This window comes from Arvicanthis niloticus, chromosome 27, assembly GCF_011762505.2.
Source record: "Arvicanthis niloticus isolate mArvNil1 chromosome 27, mArvNil1.pat.X, whole genome shotgun sequence".
Lineage (NCBI taxonomy): Eukaryota > Metazoa > Chordata > Mammalia > Rodentia > Muridae > Arvicanthis > Arvicanthis niloticus.
The window spans coordinates 18857421-18879597 of NC_133435.1; the positions used below are offsets into that span (position 1 = coordinate 18857421).

Here is a 22177-nt window from a genome sequence, read left to right on the forward strand (position 1 = left end):
TGTGGAAAGCAATGGAGAAGCCAGCAGGCCGAGTGGGAGTGCCTGCTCACTGTTGGAGACTGCTTTGCAAGATGTGTTTATTATCTCAGTAGAGGGATAAAGCCAGTGGAGCTGAGACTGGTTGTTCTTACTGGAGTAATAACGGAAACACCTCATTATTTTATTGTTACATTCCTGTTAGATCTCCCAGTCAGTGCAGGGGTATTTATGTCTATCTTTTTTTTTTTTTTTTCTTCAGTGTTGAAATAATACCCCTTTTACCTGGTATCATAATAAGATTTTATTTTATAGTTTATCTTTTTGCAGTGTTCAGATAGATTAATGGAGAAAAACATTGTTATTTTTGCTTTTAGAAGACTGAACCCTAACATAGATAAAACATGTGTTTACTACTTTCAGTCGACCTGATAAAAAGCAACGTATGGTAAATATTGAAAACTCCAGGCACCGAAAACAAGCGCAGAAGCACCTTCATCTGCAGCCTTCTAAAACGGAAGGTAAATGGCATACGTACGGTTGCGCTAATGGAGGACACACGGCAAATGTTGAGATAGAACTGGGGCAGTTACCCTTTGATCCCAAGTACTGATTCACGATTGAGTTAAGTTAGGAAGTTAAGACATGTGGACGATTTCTGCTTCATTTAATGTGGAATTAAGATGAACTCCCCATGACTGTCTTTATAGTAGTCAAAAGCAAAGCTTACTAACTTGCATTTTCCTGTAGCTTAGGTTTGTTAAAAACAAAAAACTTTTTTTTTTCCCCGCTCTGGAAAAAAAAAAAAAAATGGTAGTTTTATTGAGGAAGCCAGGCATGAAACATTCTGTGCATGAAACAAGGCTTGGTTTGAGGAGCTGAGCTTAGGGCGAGCTCGGCTCACACGGGGCGGTAAGTGCCGTGCGCAGGTGTGCAGCAGGGCTTGAGGACTGAGCTGAGGTGGGACTCCCGCTCTAACATCTCCACTCTCACGCTTTTGTCTCTCTGTGGGTTCAAGAGCCTGTTGGCTTGTGAAGAGCTTGCTGGCTTGTCTTGTGAACTTTCTTGCACACCCGAATGCTATGGAAGAAACAATAAACTGCACCGTGAGGAAAACTAATGGTCTCTTTCAAGTCTGGCGCCGTATTAGTGTTCCCCGAGAATGCCTCAGGATAGTGTGTGGTACAGCTTCCCCCCATGCCATGAGTCACCTATAGTTTCTCTCAGTTATGCCACCGTCTCTGCAGAAGTCCTCACAGTTCAGTTCCTCCTGTGTTGACTCTGCTGGTTAACCTTCGCTCGTAGACATGTATATGACTTCCAGTTCGACCCTCTGGCCAGTGAGTGTGGAAGAATGTAGCTGTCCTCTCATAGCTCCGTGAGGTGAGGAAGGCATGGATCTCCTGCAAGTAAATAAAGGCATATTTGCCAAGTGCGATTTCAAGGAATTCTAGAGTTGCCAATTACAACTTTGCTTTTGTGACTTTTTCCTTCATGAAACATGATTTCTGGTGAAAGGAGTAACTCTGGTAGCTAAACATTTCTAGCAAGTTACAGTCAGGGCTGATTTTATTGGGGGGAAAGATCAATTATGGAATATGGGGATTGGAATGATTACATTTTGTCAACTTTACTGGATTAAAACTATTAGGCCCAGGCAGTGGTGGCCCATGCCTTTAATCCTAGCACTCAGGAGGCAGAGACAGGCAGATCTCTGCTCACTTAGTCACCTGGTTGCTGGCCAAGCATAAGGATCTGAATTCGGACTCCTAGAACCAACATAAAAAGTTGGGCATGGAAGTTGGGTGTGGTGTCACATGTCTTTACTCCTACTGAGGGAGATTGATTCTGTGAGTTCCAGGACATCCAGGGTATATGCCATGAGACCATGCCTTAAAAACAACAACAACAACAACAACAACAACAACAAAACCCTCAGACATGGTGGCACATACCTGTAGCCCTAACACTGGGTCATTGGAGCGGGGCAGAGATAGGATTTGGGGGGCTGCGGCAAGCCATGGTTGTTATGCTCCAGGTTTAGTGAGAGACCAGGCTCAAAAAATGAGGTGGAACGGCACAGGAGGCGACATCGGTCGACTTGAACCTCCGGCCTTTCTATGTGTGTATACAGAAACATGGCTACACATGTACATGAGGAAACAACACAGGGCAGCAGTGAGCACGTTCCTAAGTTTGTAAGTGTTTTTAAAGACTTGAGGAAGACCTGCCCTGAATGTGGGTGGCACATTCCTGTGGGCTGTGGTCCAGTCTGCATAAAGAAAAGGGGAGAGCAAACTGAACCAGGACATTCCCTTTTATCACATGCTGGTCCTCAGACCAGGCCAGCTCACATGCTCCACTCCAGCTGCAAATGGGGAGCCATTCCCCCCCAGCGCCATGCCTCCTCTGCCACACAGGGCTGTGTCCTGAACCTGAGCCAGAATAAAACCTTTCTCCTTAAGGTTTTTTTTTTTTTTTTTTTTTTTTGTCAGGTGTTTGGCCACAGCCTTTAGGGATTAGTGAAGCAGATTGTTGTTAATCTAATGAAAACACTTGAGTTGACTGTTTCAAGTTAACATACCTTCTCCAGAACACTGAAGGTGACCAAGTGAGTGGGGAGTGATGCATTGCTGTGGAACTCTTGTTGTAACCACCTTAAGGGGTGTAAGTAGAACATATCTGCTTCATCAAGATGCTGAGTTTTCCCAGTCAAGTCTGGGGGACACCGGAGAAACCGCATGGACAGTTGGCAGTGAACATGGCTGTGGAAGAAAGGGCAGAAGAGTTACACAGCCCAAGTTTCCACATCCTTCAGGCTGGCCTTGAGCCCAGGCAGAACCGCCTTGCTCACCTGTAGTAAGGCGTGGAGTGGCAGGGCATCATCATGAATACGGAGGCCGGAGCTGCGTCAGGACCTGTGGGGCAGACTTCCTGAATGTGATTCATGACATCCAGAGTGCCTCTCTGATGAACTAGGCCAGTGTAGAGTGCCAGCGGCACATTTGACAAGAGCAGGAAGCTCACCACTGCCTTCCTCCATGCCTTCAGGTAGGCTAGTGAGTATCCTGCATGGAGATAGATGGGTAAGTGGAACACAGGCAGCCTTGTTAACTGTTATCCACAAATACATTTGTATAGTTTTCCATGCAAACACGAGCAGTGGTACTGTGTGGCAATTAAACAGGCAGTGAGTCAACTTCTCTGACCACTCACCACCACTGTACTCTCAGGTGGGGTTGAGCTGCCTTCTAGTCCGTCAAAGGCACGGCGAGGGGAATGGCTGTCCAGTCTTAACTTGTAGACTTAAGTATCTGAGGGCATCTGACATCCCAAGATTTCCAAGGGGATTTCTGAAATTTGAATGATTCCAGGACAGTTGGAAGGATAGCTAGCCTGGACTAAGATTCATGATTTTCTTAACAGGGAGCAATACTCTTCATTCAGTCATACCCAGTTAAACCCCACCACCCAGCAGGTGTTTTTATTTGCATGGAGATGTAGTTCTCATAAGCATCACTCCAGCTGCCTACTTTGTTCTTATTGTCTGGTCCTAGGAAGTGTGCTGGGATGTACTAAGGATGCTTGCCTGGCTTCCATCTCACACACAGAATACAAACCACTCTATGTGAACTAGCTCTTAGTATGTGTGTGGGTTCTGTAGTTTTTGGAATAGGATTTTGCTCTGTAGCCCAGGCTTGCCTCAAACTCAAGATCCTTATACCTCAGCCTCTCAAGTACTGGGATTACAGTTATGTGCTACCATGCTGATAAATGTATAGTTATCTTACTGTGCGTGGGCTTTAGGTTTTGTGGAGTAGTTATAACAACCAGTCTTCTCCAGCAGTGACTTACCAGGGTGGTTCACACCGTGGAGAGGGTGAACCTTCACTTAGTAATTCCATCTCCTGTTCTGCATAGTGACAAGGACTTCTAAAGACAAACTCCAAGGTCACTGGGCAGTGGTGGCACACTAGAGGCAGAGGCAGGTGGATTTCTGAGTTTAAGGACAGCTTGGTCTACAGAGTGAGTTTCAGGACAGCCAGGGCTACACAGAGGATCCCTGACTTGGGGGGAGGGGTGCAGCCAAGGTCAAGGAAAAACCCCCATTACCTTCTCTAATATGTTCTGTCACTTAGAAATCCATGTTAATCTTTACATTTTTAAACATTGCTGAGAAGGCGCTTAAGTCAGTTATGGTGTTTACATGAGAAAAGAAAAGTAGTAGTTTATTTAGCTGGAGAACCAGTGAAGGGCAAAGCTGAACTGTGTCTTAACCTCTCTCTGCACAGGCAGAGGGACCAGGGAGTTTAGATTGCAGCTCTCTTAAGGAAACAGGCTGTATTTTTCACCGACCACAACCTCAATACTAAATCCTCCAAGAAAGAGCTTGTAGTGGAATTGTCAACTTCAGATACTAAAATTAACTGGAGACTATGTAGTGTGTGATCCCAGTAATCCCAGCTAGTCGGGAGGCAGCAGAAAGAGGGATGCAAGTTTAAGGCTAGCCTGGGCAACTTAGCAAGATCTTCAGGTTGAAGCAGTTGCCTCCAGGGAAGAGGACCGGGAGGGGTGTGTGCCAGCAAGTGGGTAAAGAAAGGCCTTGCCACACAAGCCTGAGTTGGACCCCTAGAGTTCATGCCCCCCGGGTCTCACTAGGCAGGTCTAGAACTGGTTTCTTCAGTTTCTACCTCCCAAGTGTAAGGATTACAAGTATACACCACACCTGCTGGTGTGTTGTTCTGGAGTTTGTTTGTTTGTTTTCCTTGAGTCAGGATCTTGCCATGAATGTAACCCAGGCTGTCCTTAACCAGCAGTCCTGTGGCCTCGGCTGCTAGAATGCTGGTGTGCAGACAGGTACCACTTTCCCTGGCCCGTTGGCTTTAGAACACAGAATCTATCTTCAAGCAGTGCATAAGTAACGTTGATAGGCAGACTGGAACTCAGAACAAGTGCTCTTCAGTGGGAAGCAAGGTCTCTACTGGCCAGGAGTAAACCACTGGCACCTAATACTGGCTGACAGTACATCAGCACACCTCAGCATTTCTGCTGGGCCTATTAGATAAGAAACCAAGGTACAGAGCATACTATGAGGAACTTGGATGCTGTTATCCAGACTTAGCCTTGGAGGGCTGAGAGGGGTTTGGCTAGAGTCTAGAGACTGAAAAACCTTGCTTTTTAACCACCTCTTGAATCTGGCCTGGCTTTTGATTTGCTGTGACTCAAAGACTGGTGGAAGGACCAGCAGATTTTAGGCCCAGGCCTCCTACCCTCCCACACTAATCTTGGAACCCTGAAGGCACCAGAAACTCCACCTCCAGCTGGGTAGTGAGCTGATGTACATACAGCTAGTCTGGCCCACACATCTAGAGCCCTTCCAGTGCTCGTGTAGTCAGTGTGAGCGAGCAGGGTTAAGATGTGGCTCCTAAGAATAAATGGCATTAAGAGTCACTGTTTACACAGCAGTGGCTGGCAGTGACATTTACATAAGATAGGTTAAGATAGGTCACAAGAACAGAGTAAGGCTTAGATTTGAGGAGTTTGGGAAAGACTCAACAATTCTAAGGAAAGCTGCATGGTGCAGCAAGCAAGCCTGCCATCCTATCACCGGTGGGGATGGGCAGAATAATCTAGAGTTCAAGGCCAGCCTGGATGACATAGGGAGGATGTTACATGGATATTTCAGGCCAGCCAGACTGTCTTACCTCCTGTCCCTAGCAAAAAAGTAAACTGTCCGGTAGATCGTTCTTCTATCTTATGTAATACAGAAAAAGGCCATTTAGGAGCTAGGCAAAGTGGTTCACGTCTGTAATCCCAGCACTTGGTTGGTTGAGGGAAGATGGCCCTTGAGTTCAGGTCTGGCCACAGAGAGAGCTCTAGGTCAGCTCTGTCTCTATAATCAACAACAGACACCCACAGGGCATTAGATTACAAAAACAAAACACTACAGTAATAGTTCGTAACTAGGAAAGTTTTCATTGAGCTAGTCGGAAATAAATAGCTCCTTAGGCATTTATGGTCTCTTAATGTTTCATTGCTGTTTTGAGACAGCAATGGAAGCCCAGGCCGCCCTTGACTAGTTGATCCTCCTGCCTATCCCTCTCCAGGGCAGGAATTACAGCAGTGCTGACAAGTCTCGATTCCTTTAGCTACTCTTTCTAAAATGTATTCTGTATTAAACAAAAATACTTACCACAGAACACCATGCAAAATGGTAAAACTGGATAGATAAACCTGAATTCTTTGTGGCCCAGCATGCTATAATAAAAGATATTAAGACAAAACATTAATTTTATATTAGTCTGAGAAATTAATGTATTTAAACTATATGATCTATTTATTTTTCAGGTTGTTTTTTTTTTTTTTTTTTTTTTTTTTTTTCAAGACAGGGTTTCTCTGTGTAGCTCTGGCTGTCCTGGAACTCACTCTGTAGACCAGGCTGGCCTCAAACTCAGAAATCCACCTGCCTCTGCCTCCCAAGTGCTGGGATTAAAGGCGTGCGCCACCACCGCCTGGCCTCTTTTTTTTTTTTTTTTTTTCTGATGACTGTTTTTCACCAGCCGGAGGCTCTTGACGCTCTGCTTTAACCCGTGCCGCTGCATTACAGGCATTATACCATGCAGCAGACTCAGGGGTCATACTCCTTTTTAAATAGCACGTGATTATGTGTTAAACAATATCGGAGTGAAATTATAATGTACAATTACACTAAGAAAAAATTTTATTACCTATTCAATTAAGTAATATTACTCAAATCTGGAATAAGGATACATTTCTTTAAAAGGCTTAAAAATGTGTGTGTGTGTGTGTGTGTGTGTGTGTGTGTGTGTGTGTGTGTGTGTGTGTGTGTGTTGCGGTCGAGGCGCTCAAACCACAGTGCACATGTGGAGGTCAGAGGACCAGGACTTGTGTGCATCAGTAGTCTCCTACTATGTGGATCCTGGTGTGCTGCTCGGGCATCAGGCATGGTGGGAGTTGCCTCTACCTGCTGAGCCGGCTCATTTCCATCTCACAGTTAGATGTAGGATAGGTCTACATCCTCTGAGTGTCACGTTATCTGACATAATCTCTGCTGCTATATCCTAAGAAGCAACTTCTCAATCATTTCAGAATCTCTTAGCAACATTTAAATGTTCACCTGCTTGAACAAAACCTTACCTGTACACCAGCAGTGTCCACAGGACAGTCAGCAGTAGTATGTGGAGCCTCCTTGGGGCCAGGAAGCAACCGTGAATGAAGAAGGGTAAGTGGGTCCCCAGGACCACTGGAAACCCTTGACTAAAGTACCAGTGCCAAGGGTGGGAGCCATAAAATGTCCCCAAGTTCTGCAGCACGTTAAATTTCAAAAAATTAAATTGAACCAGCGTCCACTGGCATAAGTGAAAGAGAAAAGAAAATGGGTTAGTGTCAAATCTGATCTAGGTCTTTATAGCATTTGACAGAATCATAACATTAAATATGAATTTAATCCAAAAACTCAGGCAGCAGTCTTTAGTCAGTCTGCCTAATGACCTGAGTTCTTGTTAATAACTTGTCTGTTTTGTTTTGTTTTTTCTCACCCCCTCTTTCTTTTTTCCTTGGAGGGTTTCTCTGTGTAGGCCTGTCCTGGAATTTGATCTGTAGATGAGGCTGGCCTTGAACTCACAAATCCACACGCCTCCCAAGTGCTGGGATTAAAAGTGTGGGCCATCACTGCCCTGGTTAATAACTTGTTTTATTAAGTACTTGATACGTGTTAATTTGTAAAATGCTAAGTTTTTAAAGTTTAAGGTAAATCTCAAAAATTATGAATAATCATTCACACATATTTTTGTTTAGTATCCAGTTAGAAAAGAGAATTTTTAATTGATTTTTCTTTTAATTGTATGTGTGTGCACTTGAACATGTGCCCTCATGCCTAATTGTTCTTTGAGGTGAGAAGGGATCAGAGTCCCTGGAATTCCAGGCAGTTGTGAGCAGCTCCTATGTGGATGCTGGGACCCAGCAATCAGGGAGCCTCCTCCTCGGTGTGGAATTAGAGGTGTGCCACTCACCGAGCATGTGCCATCACAGCCAGATTAAATACAAAAGCACCAAAAGTCTACCTTGAGGTTTCAGAGCAGTAAATGGTTAAAATAGCCTAATTTAGCTTACTCTAATTTTTACTTACTTGGCCAAAAAAGATACGATCAATTATCAGAGACAAACTGAAGGTTATAAATCTGGAAAACAAAATAGAATGGTGACTCACATGGGAGCCTGCTGAACTCGGCCACGGCCTCTGTACCAGCACGACTTTAAACACGCTTCACCAGCTCAGCAGCTGTGGCTGCGTACATTTGAAAGACCTTTCACTGATGAGAAGATGCACTAAAGCAAACATTAAAAAAACCCCACTATTCTATCTATTCTTGGATAATTAGCCTGTCAACATAAAAATACAGATACATATTATCTCGAAGTCCTCAGGGTTTCTGTAACTATTAATTGATGTGGTAGTGGCCACCCTCTGTGGGCAGAGTCATCACTGGACTCATAGGGTAGGCTGTGTAAGAAAGGCAGCTGAGCAGGCCAGAGGAAGCCAGCCAGGAAGCAGCATTCCTTACAGGTTCCCTTCCTTCACTCTGTCCCTCCAGGTTCCTGCCTTGGCTTCCCTGGGTAATGGATACAATTTGTAACCTGTAATCAATCCTTTCCTCCCCAAGTTGTTTTTGGTCAGTGTTTTGTCACAACAGAAAGCTAACACGGAGACACAGCTATATAATTTTGTTTTGTTTTGGTTTTGTCTTGAGACAAAACCACTGTGACTCCAGCTCCCAAACTGGGTATTTTTTGAAGTAGGGTCTTTTATGGTTTGTTTCCAGTCACCTGTTGTTAGTTTTCTGTTCTCTCTGGACACGAGGTTCGATTGATTATATATGTTGTGAATTTGGTCAGCAGCTCACCTCTCCACCGTCTTCACAGTGGCTGTCAGTGTCCTTACCTTTTGTTTTTGTGCTGTGCTGGAGTCAGCTTGTAAGTAGTCTGTCTTTGTGTCTATCTCCAGCACAAAGGTCCTTAACTAGTCAAATGTATCTTTTCAAAAGTTTTCCGTTCTGCCTGGGGATGCTCTGGTCATGAGGGTGCTGGTGCCATGTCTGCCTGGCAGGACATTGGTGTCTTATCTTTATAATGAAATCTATGCTTTTCTTGGAGATGTCTTCTACCTTGTGGGAAGACGGTTCAACATTTTTTTTTTTTTAAGATTTATTTATTTATTGTATGTGGTTACACTGTTGCTGTCTTCAGACACACCAGAAGAGAGCAATGGATCCCTTTATAGATGGTTTATGAGCCACCATGTAGTCATATAGTTGACAGGAATTGAACTCAGGATCTCTGGAAGAGCAGTCAGTGCTTTTAACTGCTGAGCCATCTCTCCAGCCCTCTCAACATTTTTTTTTTTTTTTTTTTAAAGATAGTTCGGCATGCTGGTTCAAGGCCATTATTACAGAATTTGGGAGACTGAGAAAGGGAGAAGTATATGGGTTCAAGGCCAGCCTAGCTAACATAGCAGGTTCCAGGCCAGCCAAGGCTTTGAGTGAGGTAAGGCTGTCTCAAACACAAAACAGGCTGGGACTTGTGAGACACAGGGTTAATGCCAGCATTCAGAAAACAGAGGCAGGCCTGGGCTGCATAATGAGACCCTGTGGGGTAGTGGACCCCACAGAAGAGAAGAAGCCTGGTAAGGTTGAGCTGGGTTGGAAGCCCCAGGGCCCAAAGGAACAGTAGGAGTTTCACCTGCTCCAGACACCAGGCCTCTTTCAGCCACAGCCCCCATAGAGAGAGTTGTGACCATCAGTCACATAGGGGCAGCAACCCCCAAGCCCCTCCACATGTAGCTGAGGCATCTGTAACATCTCAGACCAGGCCAATAGGAAGTAGCTGCTGTCAGACTCCAACCTGCCCAAAAACTGTATGGAAGATCCTATCTAGAAGGAATAAAGGTGTGAGAATTACTCCATCGCCTGAAAACATCTGTCATATAAGAACTGTAACAGTTCCTGGGAAGAGAACGCTCTCCAGAAGCTTTTGCCTTCAGAAGCTCCCCTGCACCTCGCTTCTTAGCCAACCCTCCACCAGCTTAGCTCAGTGCAGCAGCAGCACCAGAGCAGCTGTGGCGGTTGCACTTCCCCCGGCCCTGCTTGCACCCTTTCCCTTTCATTTGAATGCTCCCTCATGGCCGGGCCATAGACCTCCATGGATAGTGTTTGGTGCACAGACCAGCAATTGGCGCCTATGTGGCCCATGCCTAGCTGAACGGTACTCCAGCAGTCGACCACTCAGACCAACATCGGAACTCCAGATTAAACAAAGACCTCTGAGTAAACCTCTGACACTTGTTCAAAAGTCCTAGGCTTTTCTCTGTGTTTCTCTGACTCTGTTCTCTCCCTAACCCCCTTTTCCCTCTTTATGATCCCCACGATCCCCACGTCCCTGCTCTCACCACCTTAATCCTTTGCCTTCTGCTCCTGGCTCCCAGCCCCTTTGACTCTCCAAATCTAATCTTGGACTTAACTTGCCCGGTTACCTGCAGCGACTAACCTCTGCTCTCTACTTTTCACTCCTCCCTCAGCCCCACAATGAGGGCTGCTACACAGCTAACAGAGCCCGGCTCCAGGCGGCAGCGCATGCCCAGGCCGGCTCCAGGCGGCAGCGCATGCCCAGGCCGCTCTACCTGCCCTCGCCTGCCAACCCGAGCCCAGCCCGTGGTCCCAGCCACAGCCCCAGTGCCCAGCGCTCCACAGGAAAGCAAATGCACTTGCCTCTCCCAACTGCCCAACCCAAGCTGCTGCCGCTGCGGCTAGGCAGAGCCCAGCTATGGGCGCTGTCTCACTCCCTCTGGCTCTGCCTATACCTGATGTGGTGCAACCAAATCTTCTCCCTCTGTTCTACTTTTAGTGTATACCAGTCAAGGAAAAAAAGAAAAAGCAGGGGTGGGGTGGGGTGGGGGCAGCTGGGGAGTGACAGCAGGTCCCTCCCCCTCCCCAGGAGAAAAGAGCTCTCCAAGCAAGACAATAGATAAGGTCTTGCTGCTTGAGAATTCGACAAAGTACACCTGAAACCCTTCACTCAAAAATGTCCAGTTTTTGTTGCTTGTTGCTCTCCCTAACGGGAACACCTAAAACAATGGTCATGCCTTTTAACCTAAAATTTTCATACTTTATTTCAACGGTTATTTTTCTCCCAAGCATTCGTGCCTTCTAATCTAAAATTGTCCTAAAATTTTTCAATTTGTTTAAAATTTCTTTTAAGGTTCAAAAATCATATTTAATCTATTCCCACAGGTCAAACAAACTACACTGATAACCATTATTTATTCCTTAATTAACAGTTTCCTTTTATAGAGAAGCTGTCACTACCTAGCCCAGATATGTTAGTTACATGGTATTTTCTTCCTCGGCCATCCCCAAAGCAGATACATCTTCAGCTCTTCCCTCTGCTTTCCTTAATACAACACAGGTAACTCCCAACTTAACGGATGCCTTTCAGGACCCAGTTCCTCAAACACCCCTGCTTTTTCTAGGACCATAACAACAGATGATGATAAAACCCCCAAGCAAACTATTGCAGGCTTAACACACACTCCCACCTGTGCAGACATCCTAGCTGGGGCTCGGCTCCTTTGTGATGATTACAGGCTTATCTCTACAGAAAAAAAAAAGACAGCGCTGCCACCACAGACCTGGAGTTCAGCCTGCCATCTCCTTGGATCTGCCCGGGGCAGTGAAGCTGCCTTGTCCAGAGCATTAACTGGCTCAGTAATCCCTTGTCTCCCTAGCCTCCACCCATTGCTACCCTTTGACTTTTACTCTGATGTGCTTCTACTCCATGCAAAACTTCACTACAAATAACACTAGACAGTCACTCCAATGCCATCTTTTATTAAAAAGAAAGGAGGAACCATGGGATGGTAAACCATGCCAGAAAGCTTGGTAAGAAGGTAGAACAGATCTGAGTCCCCAGAAACTCGGGGTATACGCCTGAGACAGTAGGCGTCTCCCTGCTCCCTGTCCCTGCCTGGGACACGCGCCATACTTTCCATGTTAGGAACTACCTGTGGTCATGTAGACCTAGAACAGAGGTCTCCATGTCGATGCGGTTCCTAGAGACCCTGAGGGTTTAGACAATAAGCGTCCCTTCTCAGACATTCCTCCCTTGCAAAAGGTATTTAATCTCAGGTCCACCCTGAGAAGTAGGTAGGCATCCATTTTCCATAATGAACGACCAATAAACAGTTTGGAACCAAGGACTGTCTCTTTCATCTACCACAGACATGGGGAGCATGGAGAAGGCCTTCTCCTACCACCAAGCTAAGGACAATGACAGTTGAGCTAAGCTGGAGCCCCCCCACCCAGATGCCCCACCCCCAGGGCCCTGGTTCTCAGCTTGAGGGTCTCTTCCATTCTAGACTCCCAGCAGCACCTGGATGTCCAAGAGTCTGAGAACCACCACAGCCTGGCCCCAGCCTCATCCCAGACCTGAGCCCCCTCCACCCCCCATACTTTGTTCCTGACTTTCCTGTGCAGTTCTCCAGCAGCAACTGGAGGCCTGAAGTCAGGGAATACCCTTCAGGCTTTCCCATATCTCAGACTGCACTTCCCCTCGCCCACCCAATGGTGTCTCAGCGATTCTCTAAAACCCAGCACCCACCCAGCAAGTGCAGTCAAACTCCCTGTGCTTTGCCTCTCCAGCCTCCAGGGAGGAATGAGGCCCCACAAGACCCTGTCTCAAAAACAAATGAACAAGTAAATAAGAGAGAACAAAATGATTTTCTGTTGTGGACCCTACTCTTCCACTGGTCTGTTTGTCTTTGCACTGTTTCTAAGTCGCCTTTGTCACTGTATGTCCTAACACTTTTCTCCTCTGAAGATCTTTAGTCTTTTGCATTCCTTTAAAGGCCAGAGTATGGGGAGCTGGCCCAATACCTGGCAATACCCTACAGGCCAGGCCTCATACAGGGGTCTGCCATCCTAGTTACTTGAAAGCTGAGGCAGATGGCAAGCCCATGCTCTGCTGGGCAAGGTACACCCACTGGCTCAGGAGATACTCTGAATTTTGGCATCATATCTGGGTGCTCACTTCCTGTTTAACAATTCCTGTTTCATCACTCACCAGCTCATTGGCTTTGCTAATTTTAAACTTCTCCATGTTTCTGTTTACTATAAAGAACAATAATATAAGAACAATAGCACCACTTAAATGTAAAAAGATCACGAGGTCATATGAGCAAAACTATTTATATCTTATACAAATATAATAGAAAACTTTAGGAAATAAAGTGTGGAAATTCTAAGAAATAGATACTTTTGTTTCACCGGAGTATAATACAGGTAATCAGTCTCATAAATCTAGACATCTAAAATGGAATACTGGGTCAATGAAATGGCTCAGTGGGTAAAGGTGCTTGCCACAAACACCTGATAACCTGAGTTCAATTCCTGGAACTAATGCAGAGAGAACCACCTCCACAAAAGTTGACCTCTGACCTCCACACATGCCTTTCAGCATGCACACACCATTGTTGAAAAAAATAGAAAACACAAAGTTGGAACTTCCCTGAGATGTTTGATACAGTAATTAGCTGAAAGAGAAAAAAAATTTTTCCTTACAGTCTTAATAAGATGTTATAGATGGCACCACAGCCAGACTTACCCTACAGGCAGAAAGTGATGCAGAGTCAGATGGAGCTTTCTCTGTTCTTGGCAGAAATGTCTGCAGAGTAACAGCACCCATGGGATAAGAGCTGTGGGGCGGACCACACAAGCAAGGGCAACCAAGAGCAAGTACTTGACACTAGGAGCAAGGAAAGCTTGTTACAGGGACACTGGGAAACTGAGCTTGCAGTCAGGTGGCTACCTTCACTGTGAGACAAGAAGAAAGTGCAGACATTTAAGGAAATACCATTATTTATGCAGTGATAGCCTTTTGTGCACATACGACCTTATGAAACAGAGAGGAGGCCTAATGGAAGACCATCCAAGGCCCTGGGTCTGACCCCAGCACCACTCACAAGAAGGAAAGTATTATATTTTTTCAAAATGTAAGTAAATTATACTCATCTGAAAGATGCACATGCACACACACATGCACACATAGGTTTTGTATAGATATGTGAGGGTGTGTAATCCCAGCACTGCAGAGACTGAGGCAGGTGGATCATGAGTCCAAGGTGTGGCTCAGCAATTTAGTGAGTCTTCCGAGTGTTGGGATTATAGTCATGAACCTCCATGCCCGGACGAGTTGATTGTTTGTTATGTAGCCCAGGATTACTTCAGACCTGCTACATAGGAGAGGATGAATTTCAACTTCTGATCCTCCTGTCTCGGCTTCCTATGTTGGCATTACAAAAGTATGCAACCACTACAGCCAAATAGGGTCACGATGTTTTAACAGACCTACCCAGGGTTTCTCAAACTTAACGTTACATACAGAGAGCGTTGAGCAATGGGTAGTGAGACCACAAGTGGACAGGGCCTGGGTAGGTCTCATGGTGATAAAGGACCAAAGGGGGAGTTAGACACCTCAGGCTACAAAGCACAACAAAACAGCCTGCCCCCAAACTGCCTTGGAGTCTACATCTAATTATCTTACATGACTGAAATATTCTAGTTCTCTCCCAGGCTCAGAACACCAAACTGAGAAGCCCATTTCCTGTATCCTTACTCTTCCCTTACAGTAGCCCCCATCATATTTACAGTAACTGGAATCTAATGTAGAAATAATCTTAGTGGGGCATGGTGGCACACACCTTTAGCCCCAGCACTTGGGAGGCAGAAGCAGGGTGCTTCTGCGTAAGTTTGCAGCCAGCCCGGTTTACATAGTGAGTTCCAGAACCAGAATAACCAGGATTACACAGTGAGGACCTGTCTTAAAAAGCAAGCAAACAAACAACAACAACAACAACAAAACCTCAGGAAAATTATTTTATCCAGAAGATCTTTATGCAGGAAGAGTGAGTGGACTCTAGCTTGTGTGCTTTGCAATCCTGTCTCTCTTCCATCCAACACAGTCTTTTTTTCTTTCTTTTTGAGGCAGGCTCTCTATGTGCCCCTGGCTGCCCTGGAACTTCCTCCTTAGATGAAGCTGGCCTCAAACTCAGAGATGTCTGCTTTTTGCCTCCCTGAGTGTGGGGACTAAAGGTGTGTGCCAGCATCCCCAGCTTTCAGTACACTGTTTGAAATCAGATTTGACTCTGATGATTTTCTGTGTGTAGACTAAAACTCAAGGTATGGAGAAGGGCCTGGTCCCATCCCAGCCTCACCCTTGCTCTCTCCTCCCTCCACTCACTTGTTTTCCACATCAGCAACCTGGCATCTGCAGCTCTCTCAGCCCCTTGCTTCTACTCAGCCTTTCCTTGATGCTTGGTCTGGGTTTTTTTTTTTTTTTTTTTTTTTCTTTTTTTCTTTTCTTGTCTTTCAGATCTGTTCAACCTGTTCACCCACACTGGTCAGCAGACCTGCAGGAACACTAAGCCTAGCTTGCTTCTGATTGCTTTAGGGAACCAGAAGGCAGTCGCGGCATGAGTGAGGATTATTCTCCTGCCTAGCTCCTTGCTGTTGCTCAAGGCTAGCCAGGCCAGTCTCCCATGGGGACCTTCAAATAGAGCTTTACAAGGATCCTGGTACTTTCTTCTGGTCTTCGGAGCCCACTGATAATAGACTGCTACTTCAGTAAACTCTGGGTACCACAGGATTTCCTAAGCATTGTCTATGCTTTGTAAACCTCCCCTGCCCCCCCCCCCTTTTTTTTTTTTTTTTGGTTTTTCGAGACAGGGTTTTTCTGTGTATTCCTGGCTGTCCTGGAACTCACTCTGTGGTGAGTTGTAGGCTGGCCTCAAACTCAGAAATCCTCCTGCCTCTGCCTCCCAAGTGCTGGAACTAAAAGCATTCGACACCACTGCCTGTAACCTTACCCTTTTAAATAGATTCTCCATATAGGGTGACTGTTTCCTGTTATACTCCTTGAAAAACGTTTGTTTCTTCTAAGTCCCATGAACGCTTGGGAGTCTACTGGACATGACACGTTGATACTTGGGGTTTTCAAAAGCACTTCTTAGACTTTTGTCTGCATTTATTAACAGTAATAGCCATCTTACCTGTTCACGGACCTTGAGCCTGCCAGAGGATAGTAGAAAAGGGCGACGGCAGTAAGGGTAGTCTCCATGGTGTTTGTGAGAGTCCGGGTACAGCAGTACCACGTGAACCAGGAGCACAGCTGGCAGAAAAACTAACGAGTCAGCAGTGAGTAAGGCTGAAGTGGGAAGTGGGAAGCTAGGTGTTCACGGCTGTATAAAGCACCAGCCTAGATGCTGTAGCCGTGGCCACACTCTGTTCTTAGCCCGTGCCACCCATGCTCCAGTGCCAGGTTTGTATTTGTTATGCTTGCAGGGCTTTTGGTGGTTTGCACTTGACTAACTTTTACTTCTTGCTAATGAAATACCCGAAGCACGGACACTAAGAGTAGAGTTTATAGAATATTAAAACTTCTCACGAGGTCATCGGGCCACTGCTCCACCTCCTACCTCACAGTGGCCTGGAACCAGCTATCCTGAGCATCTATGGACCTTGCTTTGGAAATGCTGCCCTATTTCTTCTTCTTTCTCCTCTTCTTATTCATATATATATATATATATATATATATATATATATATATATATGACACACCAAGCATTGAGATTTACAGGTGTGAATGTATATATGTATATGTGAATGTATATAGTGCTTTCAGGGCATACATATACACACACATATATAAATAATTTTGAATTTTATTTTTAAGGGTTAGGATTTTGCTAAAGTCAAAGCTGACCTGGAAGTCTCTAGTCTTGAGCTAGTCAGTATCTGGGCCTCATTATTCCTTTTTCCTTTTTCCTTTTCTGGCAAGGCTCCACACCTGTGCGGCCAGGTATCCTGCAACTAAGCTATAGCCTTTGCCATGGCTCCCATAGTTTTTGGTGAAAACTTAAGAGAAGAGAGAAGATGTCTCAGGAGCCATTTGGTTTCAGGTTGAAAAACTAACTAAAAATCAGTTTTCCTGAAGAACATGGAAACAAAAGTGTCAGAAGTCTACAAAACCACATCTTAGACGGAACTCCTTGTTAAAGCAACAGGTGGCTTCCTGCTCTACAAGGCCTTTTAAAAAGGTTCCAATATTCACGACAGAAAAGATTTTTTTTCCTTAAGGAGAACTTTCAGCCTGTCCCATTTGGGGCTCAATCAGGAGATGGCATACACTATTCAGATTTTACTGTTTCTAATTATGGAAGACATTCCAGGAAGTTCTGTGGATCAGCTGTTTTAGGAAGCATTTACCCCGCAAATGCTCTATATCACACTGTGTCCACAGTGCTTGGACTCACCACCCATCGGGCCACTTCCTGATTTTCCAGCTGCTTCACGAGGGAGTAAAGTTTTACATCTGCTACAGCAGACAGAAGAGCTTGGCCAAGTCTGGGAATCCAGATCTTCATTAGTTAAAAAGAAAAAGAGGGTTGTTAAGCACATCTTCCTGGTTTATATTGAATTGCCATAAAAATAAAAAAAAACTAATCATTAACAGAAAATCAACTTTCCATCTCCAAGCATATCCATTCATATGCCTGCTTAGTTTGCTGGCTCTTCTTCCCTCCCTCCCTCCCTCCTTCTCTTCTTCCCTCTGTCCATCCCTCCATCCATCCCAGCTGTCTTTTGGGACAGCTTTGTCATGTGGCCTACCTGGCTTTGTCTTTGTTTTTCCTGCCTCAGCACCAAGCATTGAGATTTACAGGTGTGAAGCCCCATGTCCCATTTACCCATTTTTATATTTTTGTATATCTTACAACACTTAATTACTCACCTTTTGTAATAGTAGAGATCGAGTCTATTTTTTTAGAAGCATATTTACTTTCATGAGCATACAATAGCTTTTGTTTTTAAGCGAAGCGTTTACAGTACTATATGCTGGGAGTCATAGCACGTACTTTATCTGTATCAGCTCACTCTTGGCAGTGTCCTCCAAGGCAGGTACTGTCTAATAAGCGAAGAGGCCAAGGCACAAAGAGGGTAACTGATGTGCTCAAGGCTACAGAGCTTGTTAGCATTAATGCCTGGATTCTGACCAAGGAAGGCCTAACCCCACAGCCTGTGCTCTTAACAATAAAAAATTAAAACTCTAGGTCTGGAGAGATGACTAGTGGTTAAGAGTGCCCGCTGCTCTTTCAGAGGTCCCGAGTTTATAACGTTCCTAGCACCCAGGTCAGGCAGCTCCCAGGTACCTACCAGCCCCAGGGCATCTGGACCTTTCCTCTGGCCTCCAGCACCAACATGTCTTGTGTGTGTCATGCACACAAACACTTTTTATTGTTTTATTTTATTTTTTTCCAAGATGGCCTCAGACACTGAAAAGAGAAGGCATGACCCTGTGCAGAAATACGCTGATCCGAGCCTCGTTTTTCTAGGCCCCACACAGCACCTCAGAATCGGAGGACTCTCTTTGGAGTACCAGGTTGCAGCTTTCCTTCACTGAAAAGAAACAATCCAGCTCCTAGATCCAACCTGATGACAGCCTAACAGAGCTCCAGGGCTGGGTGTACCTCAGTGGAACCTGCTGGCGGGTCTGGGAACTTGGGTTTGGTTCCCTTTTGCTGCCAGAGGATCCTAAAACAAGAGAGTGAGACTAGACAGACCTTTCTCAGGTCCTGTGCTCAGCCTCCTCTGAAATGCTGCTGGTATCCGGAATCCAGAAACTAAGTCTTACTGCACAGTGATGATACACACCATTCGGTTTTTGTCATATTTTCTTGCCAAATCCAAGGAACAAAAATGAAGTAAAATAGTTATTTTGATAGACTTTCTCTTTTACTTTTACTTCTGCATGCCTGTGTCTGTGTGCACATGAGGATCCCAGAGGGTGCTTCTGTCTTTCCCTGTCACTTGTTCCCTTTGAGGCAGGGGACTGACTGGGCACTGGGGACTGAGTTTTTGCAGCACAACCAGGGATAATCTTGTCTCTACCTCCTCAGAGCTAGGGTCACAGTTGTTTGCAGGGACACAGCTAGCTTGTTTCACGAGCGCTGGGATCTAACTCTGGTCTTCATAATTGTGGAGCAAGGGCTCTTAACCTTGAGCCATCTCTCCAGCTCCTCCTTTTTATTTAAAATTTTATTGTACTTCTTTTTAAATATATTGAAGAGTTCTACATCACAGTGTCTTTGGAACAGTGGGCCTCCCAGATAAGACTGGGCTTTAGCAACAATAGACTTTTTTTTTTTTTTTTTTTTTTTTTGGTTTTTTGAGACAGGGTTTCTCTGTGTAGCCCTGGCTGTCCTGGAACTCACTCTGTAGACCAGGCTAGCCTCGAACTCAGAGATCCACCTGCCTCTGCCTCCCAAGTGCTGGGATTAAAGGCGTGCGCCACCACCACCTGGCAACAATAGACTTTTAAAAACTAGTTTTGTGGTACTAAGAAAGTCATTCAGTTTTTACCAGTTAACTTTTGAAAAGGGAATAAATCTGGATTTAACAACAGTTTTGGTCATTTCAATTTAAACTTACCAGTAATTGAACACTGTCTTTCCCCAGAAGATGCAGAATCTTATAAATGCTTGCAAAGATTAGGGGATAAGTGTAACCTCTCAATTTCTCTGTCCATTCCCAGGTCAAATAACCATAATTATTAATATTAAGGATTATATGTCAAATAGTGTTGAAGCAAATTGACAGGGTTCATCCATGTAGCTATGACTATCCTGGAACTTGCTCTGTAGACCAGGCTGGCCTCAAACTTAGAGACCCACCTGCCTTAGCCCCTCCAGTGCTAGGATTAAAGGCGTGCCCTACCATCACCCAGCTTTTTTTTTTTTTTTTTTTTATAACTTATTTTATGTGCATTAGTGTTTTATTTGCTATGGATGTCTGTGTGAGGTTGTCAGATCTTGGAGTAACAGACAGTTGTATGCTGTCATTCGGCTGCTGAGAACTGAACCCCAGGCCTTTGGATAAAGCAGTCAGTGCTCTTAACCACTGGGCCATCTCTCCAGCCCCGAGACAGAGCTTTTTATTGCCTGTTTGGCTAACTAAAGTCTTAATTTCCTCAAGTTAGTAGAGATGTGTTTCTCATTTAATATATAACTATATAACATAGTTACATATATATTGTATATATATATAAAGTCACAGTGGATGTGTGTGGTTATGCATGATATGTATGTTGATACAAGTCAGAGGACAACTCTATAGAGTTGGCTCTGTTTTCATTTTAAAAATGTTATGTGCATGTGTATGCACATGTATGTTCTGTGCACCGTGCACATACCTGGTGCACATGGAGGCCAGAAGAGGGCATCAAATCCCCTAGAACCAGGATAGCTACAAGCCTCCATGTGGGTGCTGGGAATTGAACTCTGATCCTCTGGAAGAGCCTGGTTCTCAGTGGTTAAGAGCAGCTCTAATCACTGAGCAATCTTTCCAGCCCTTCTATCCACCCTAATGTGACTCTTAGGGACAGGAGAAAGGTGACCATGTTCATATGCTTTTATTAGCTAAGCCACCTCAAGGATCTGGCTTTGTTTTGAAACAGCTAAGTCAGGCTATCCTTGAATTTACAAACCTGCCGCTTCAGCCTCCCAAATGCTGGGAGGGATTGAGTTTTTTACTTTATCTATAACCTCTGACTACAAGTCATTATAAGTGTATATATTAATTTAAAGGCAGTATCAAGTCTTTTTGTGTTGTTGTTGTTCTTTTGTTGGTGGTGTTTTGTTTGTTATTTTTCGAGACAGGGTTTCTCTGCCTGCTGTTGCCTCCTGAGCGCTGGTATTAAAGGCGTGTGCCAGCATGCCTAAGTTTTCTTTGTGTGTTTTTTCTCTTTCTGCCTTGTCAAATCTGTGTCAAAGGAAGACATGCAATAAATAATCAGTCCACAACAACAGCATATTTGGTTGAGCTGAAATTATTCAAAGAAATACTGAAAACATAATCATGACTGAGCTCCTAAGATGAATACACAGGCAGTGGGAAAGAAACCATAAAGGATATCTGAAAACCATGTGGTGGGCAACTTCGAGAGACTGCCAGTATTCATCAGGAACAAAACTGGTCTGGACTAAGAAGCAGTTACATACTCGCAGAGCAATGGTAAACAAGACCAGGTAAATGTTTTCTCCAAGAAGACCTGAAAAGCAAATCAAAGCAGTAATTGTGGCATAAACATAGTCAGCTTCCCCTACAATTCCATGTGTGGTGCCCTGCCTCTGGCTCCCGCTCTGTTAAACAAACAAACAAACAAAAACAAAAACCCCTCTACAGCACTCCACAAAGGTCATCTTGCTAATTGATTACTGACCGGCTGTGGAGTTAGCTCAGGGGTGGGACTCTTGCCTAGCCAGCTTGGGGCCCTGGAGTGTGGTCCCTAGCAATGTGTAGGGAATGGAAAACAACCCTCGAAAACCTCCCACAACCTCAAAAATAGATACAAACCCCATTAGGGATCATGAACACACACACAGATACAAACCCCACTAGAGAACACACACACACACAACACACACACACAATCTGTTAACCACTGATGAGTCTGAACCTCAGTTTTACATGTGAGGAGGTTCAGAAACTGCCTTGCCCAACACAAAAATGCTGTTACTGACTAGGTGGTCGGCTGTCTGTCTCCAAAGTTTGCTTTCCCCAGTGTGCAGGCAGCCTGTATGCTGAATGCAGAGTTATTTTCCACGTTAGTTGCCAACAGTGGTGGTGGTGGTGGATTATATTTTATGTTATAATCTAGGTATGCCAGGTGTGACGGTGTGTCATCACCACACGGCACTGGGGAGACTGAGGCAGGCGGATTGAGGCAAGTTAGTGCAAGCACAGTTAGCTCAACACAGCGAAGAAACTGCCCAGCGAGCCTGAGCTCCTTTCCACCATGCTGTGTAGTCCCAGGTGCCCTGTGCTCTGCAGTGAGCCCAGCACTCACCAGGGCGCCGAGAGCGCTTCTCCTGCGCGCTCACGTACTGCGTGGACTTCCTTTTCCGCAGCTTCATCTCTCCAGAGCTGCTGTGGAGATTGCCGAAGGCCGGGCTGCAGTCGCCGGCCTCCGGCTCCATCCTCTCCCGGATACCTGCAGCCCACGGTGCCCGCCCCTCACTTTCTTGTAGGCGGACACATGCCACTAAGATTGGGCCCTGCGAGCCGCCGTCGCTTCGCTG

At 45.2% G+C, this 22177-nt stretch overlaps 2 protein-coding genes across 12 annotated transcripts in view; one reads left to right on the forward strand and one right to left on the reverse strand.

Annotated features, from left to right (window-relative positions):
- Ccpg1 (cell cycle progression 1) overlaps positions 1 to 1092 on the forward strand; it is a 32409-nt gene extending 31317 nt beyond the window's left edge. For 6 of the 9 annotated variants that reach the window (XM_076926283.1, XM_076926293.1, XM_076926280.1 and 3 more), the window contains one exon: positions 400 to 1092. In XM_076926283.1, coding sequence (XP_076782398.1) covers positions 400 to 589 — 190 coding nt within the window. In that variant the 3' untranslated portion in view covers positions 590 to 1092. Of the gene's footprint in view, positions 1 to 353 lie in introns of all 9 variants that reach the window. The other 3 variants (XM_076926292.1, XM_076926291.1, XM_076926285.1) reach the window with 2 other exon arrangements.
- Pigb (phosphatidylinositol glycan anchor biosynthesis class B) lies at positions 266 to 22158 on the reverse strand. 3 transcript variants are annotated; one of them, XM_076926295.1, is made up of 12 exons: positions 21946 to 22158; positions 21012 to 21147; positions 19530 to 19647; positions 17357 to 17461; positions 16094 to 16212; positions 13651 to 13791; positions 8126 to 8177; positions 7135 to 7346; positions 6170 to 6234; positions 2831 to 3044; positions 2561 to 2741; positions 266 to 1379 (listed from the first exon to the last, which is right to left on the reverse strand). In XM_076926295.1, the coding sequence occupies exons 1-12, from the start codon at positions 22073 to 22075 to the stop codon at positions 1230 to 1232; spliced, it is 1623 nt and encodes a 540-aa protein (XP_076782410.1). In that variant the 5' UTR covers positions 22076 to 22158; the 3' UTR covers positions 266 to 1229. The 3 variants fall into 3 exon arrangements, with proteins under 3 accessions (XP_076782410.1, XP_076782411.1, XP_076782409.1); XM_076926296.1 differs by having other exon boundaries at positions 13651 to 13710; positions 16094 to 16224; XM_076926294.1 differs by having other exon boundaries at positions 16094 to 16224.
- Positions 22159 to 22177: the final 19 nt, after the last annotated feature.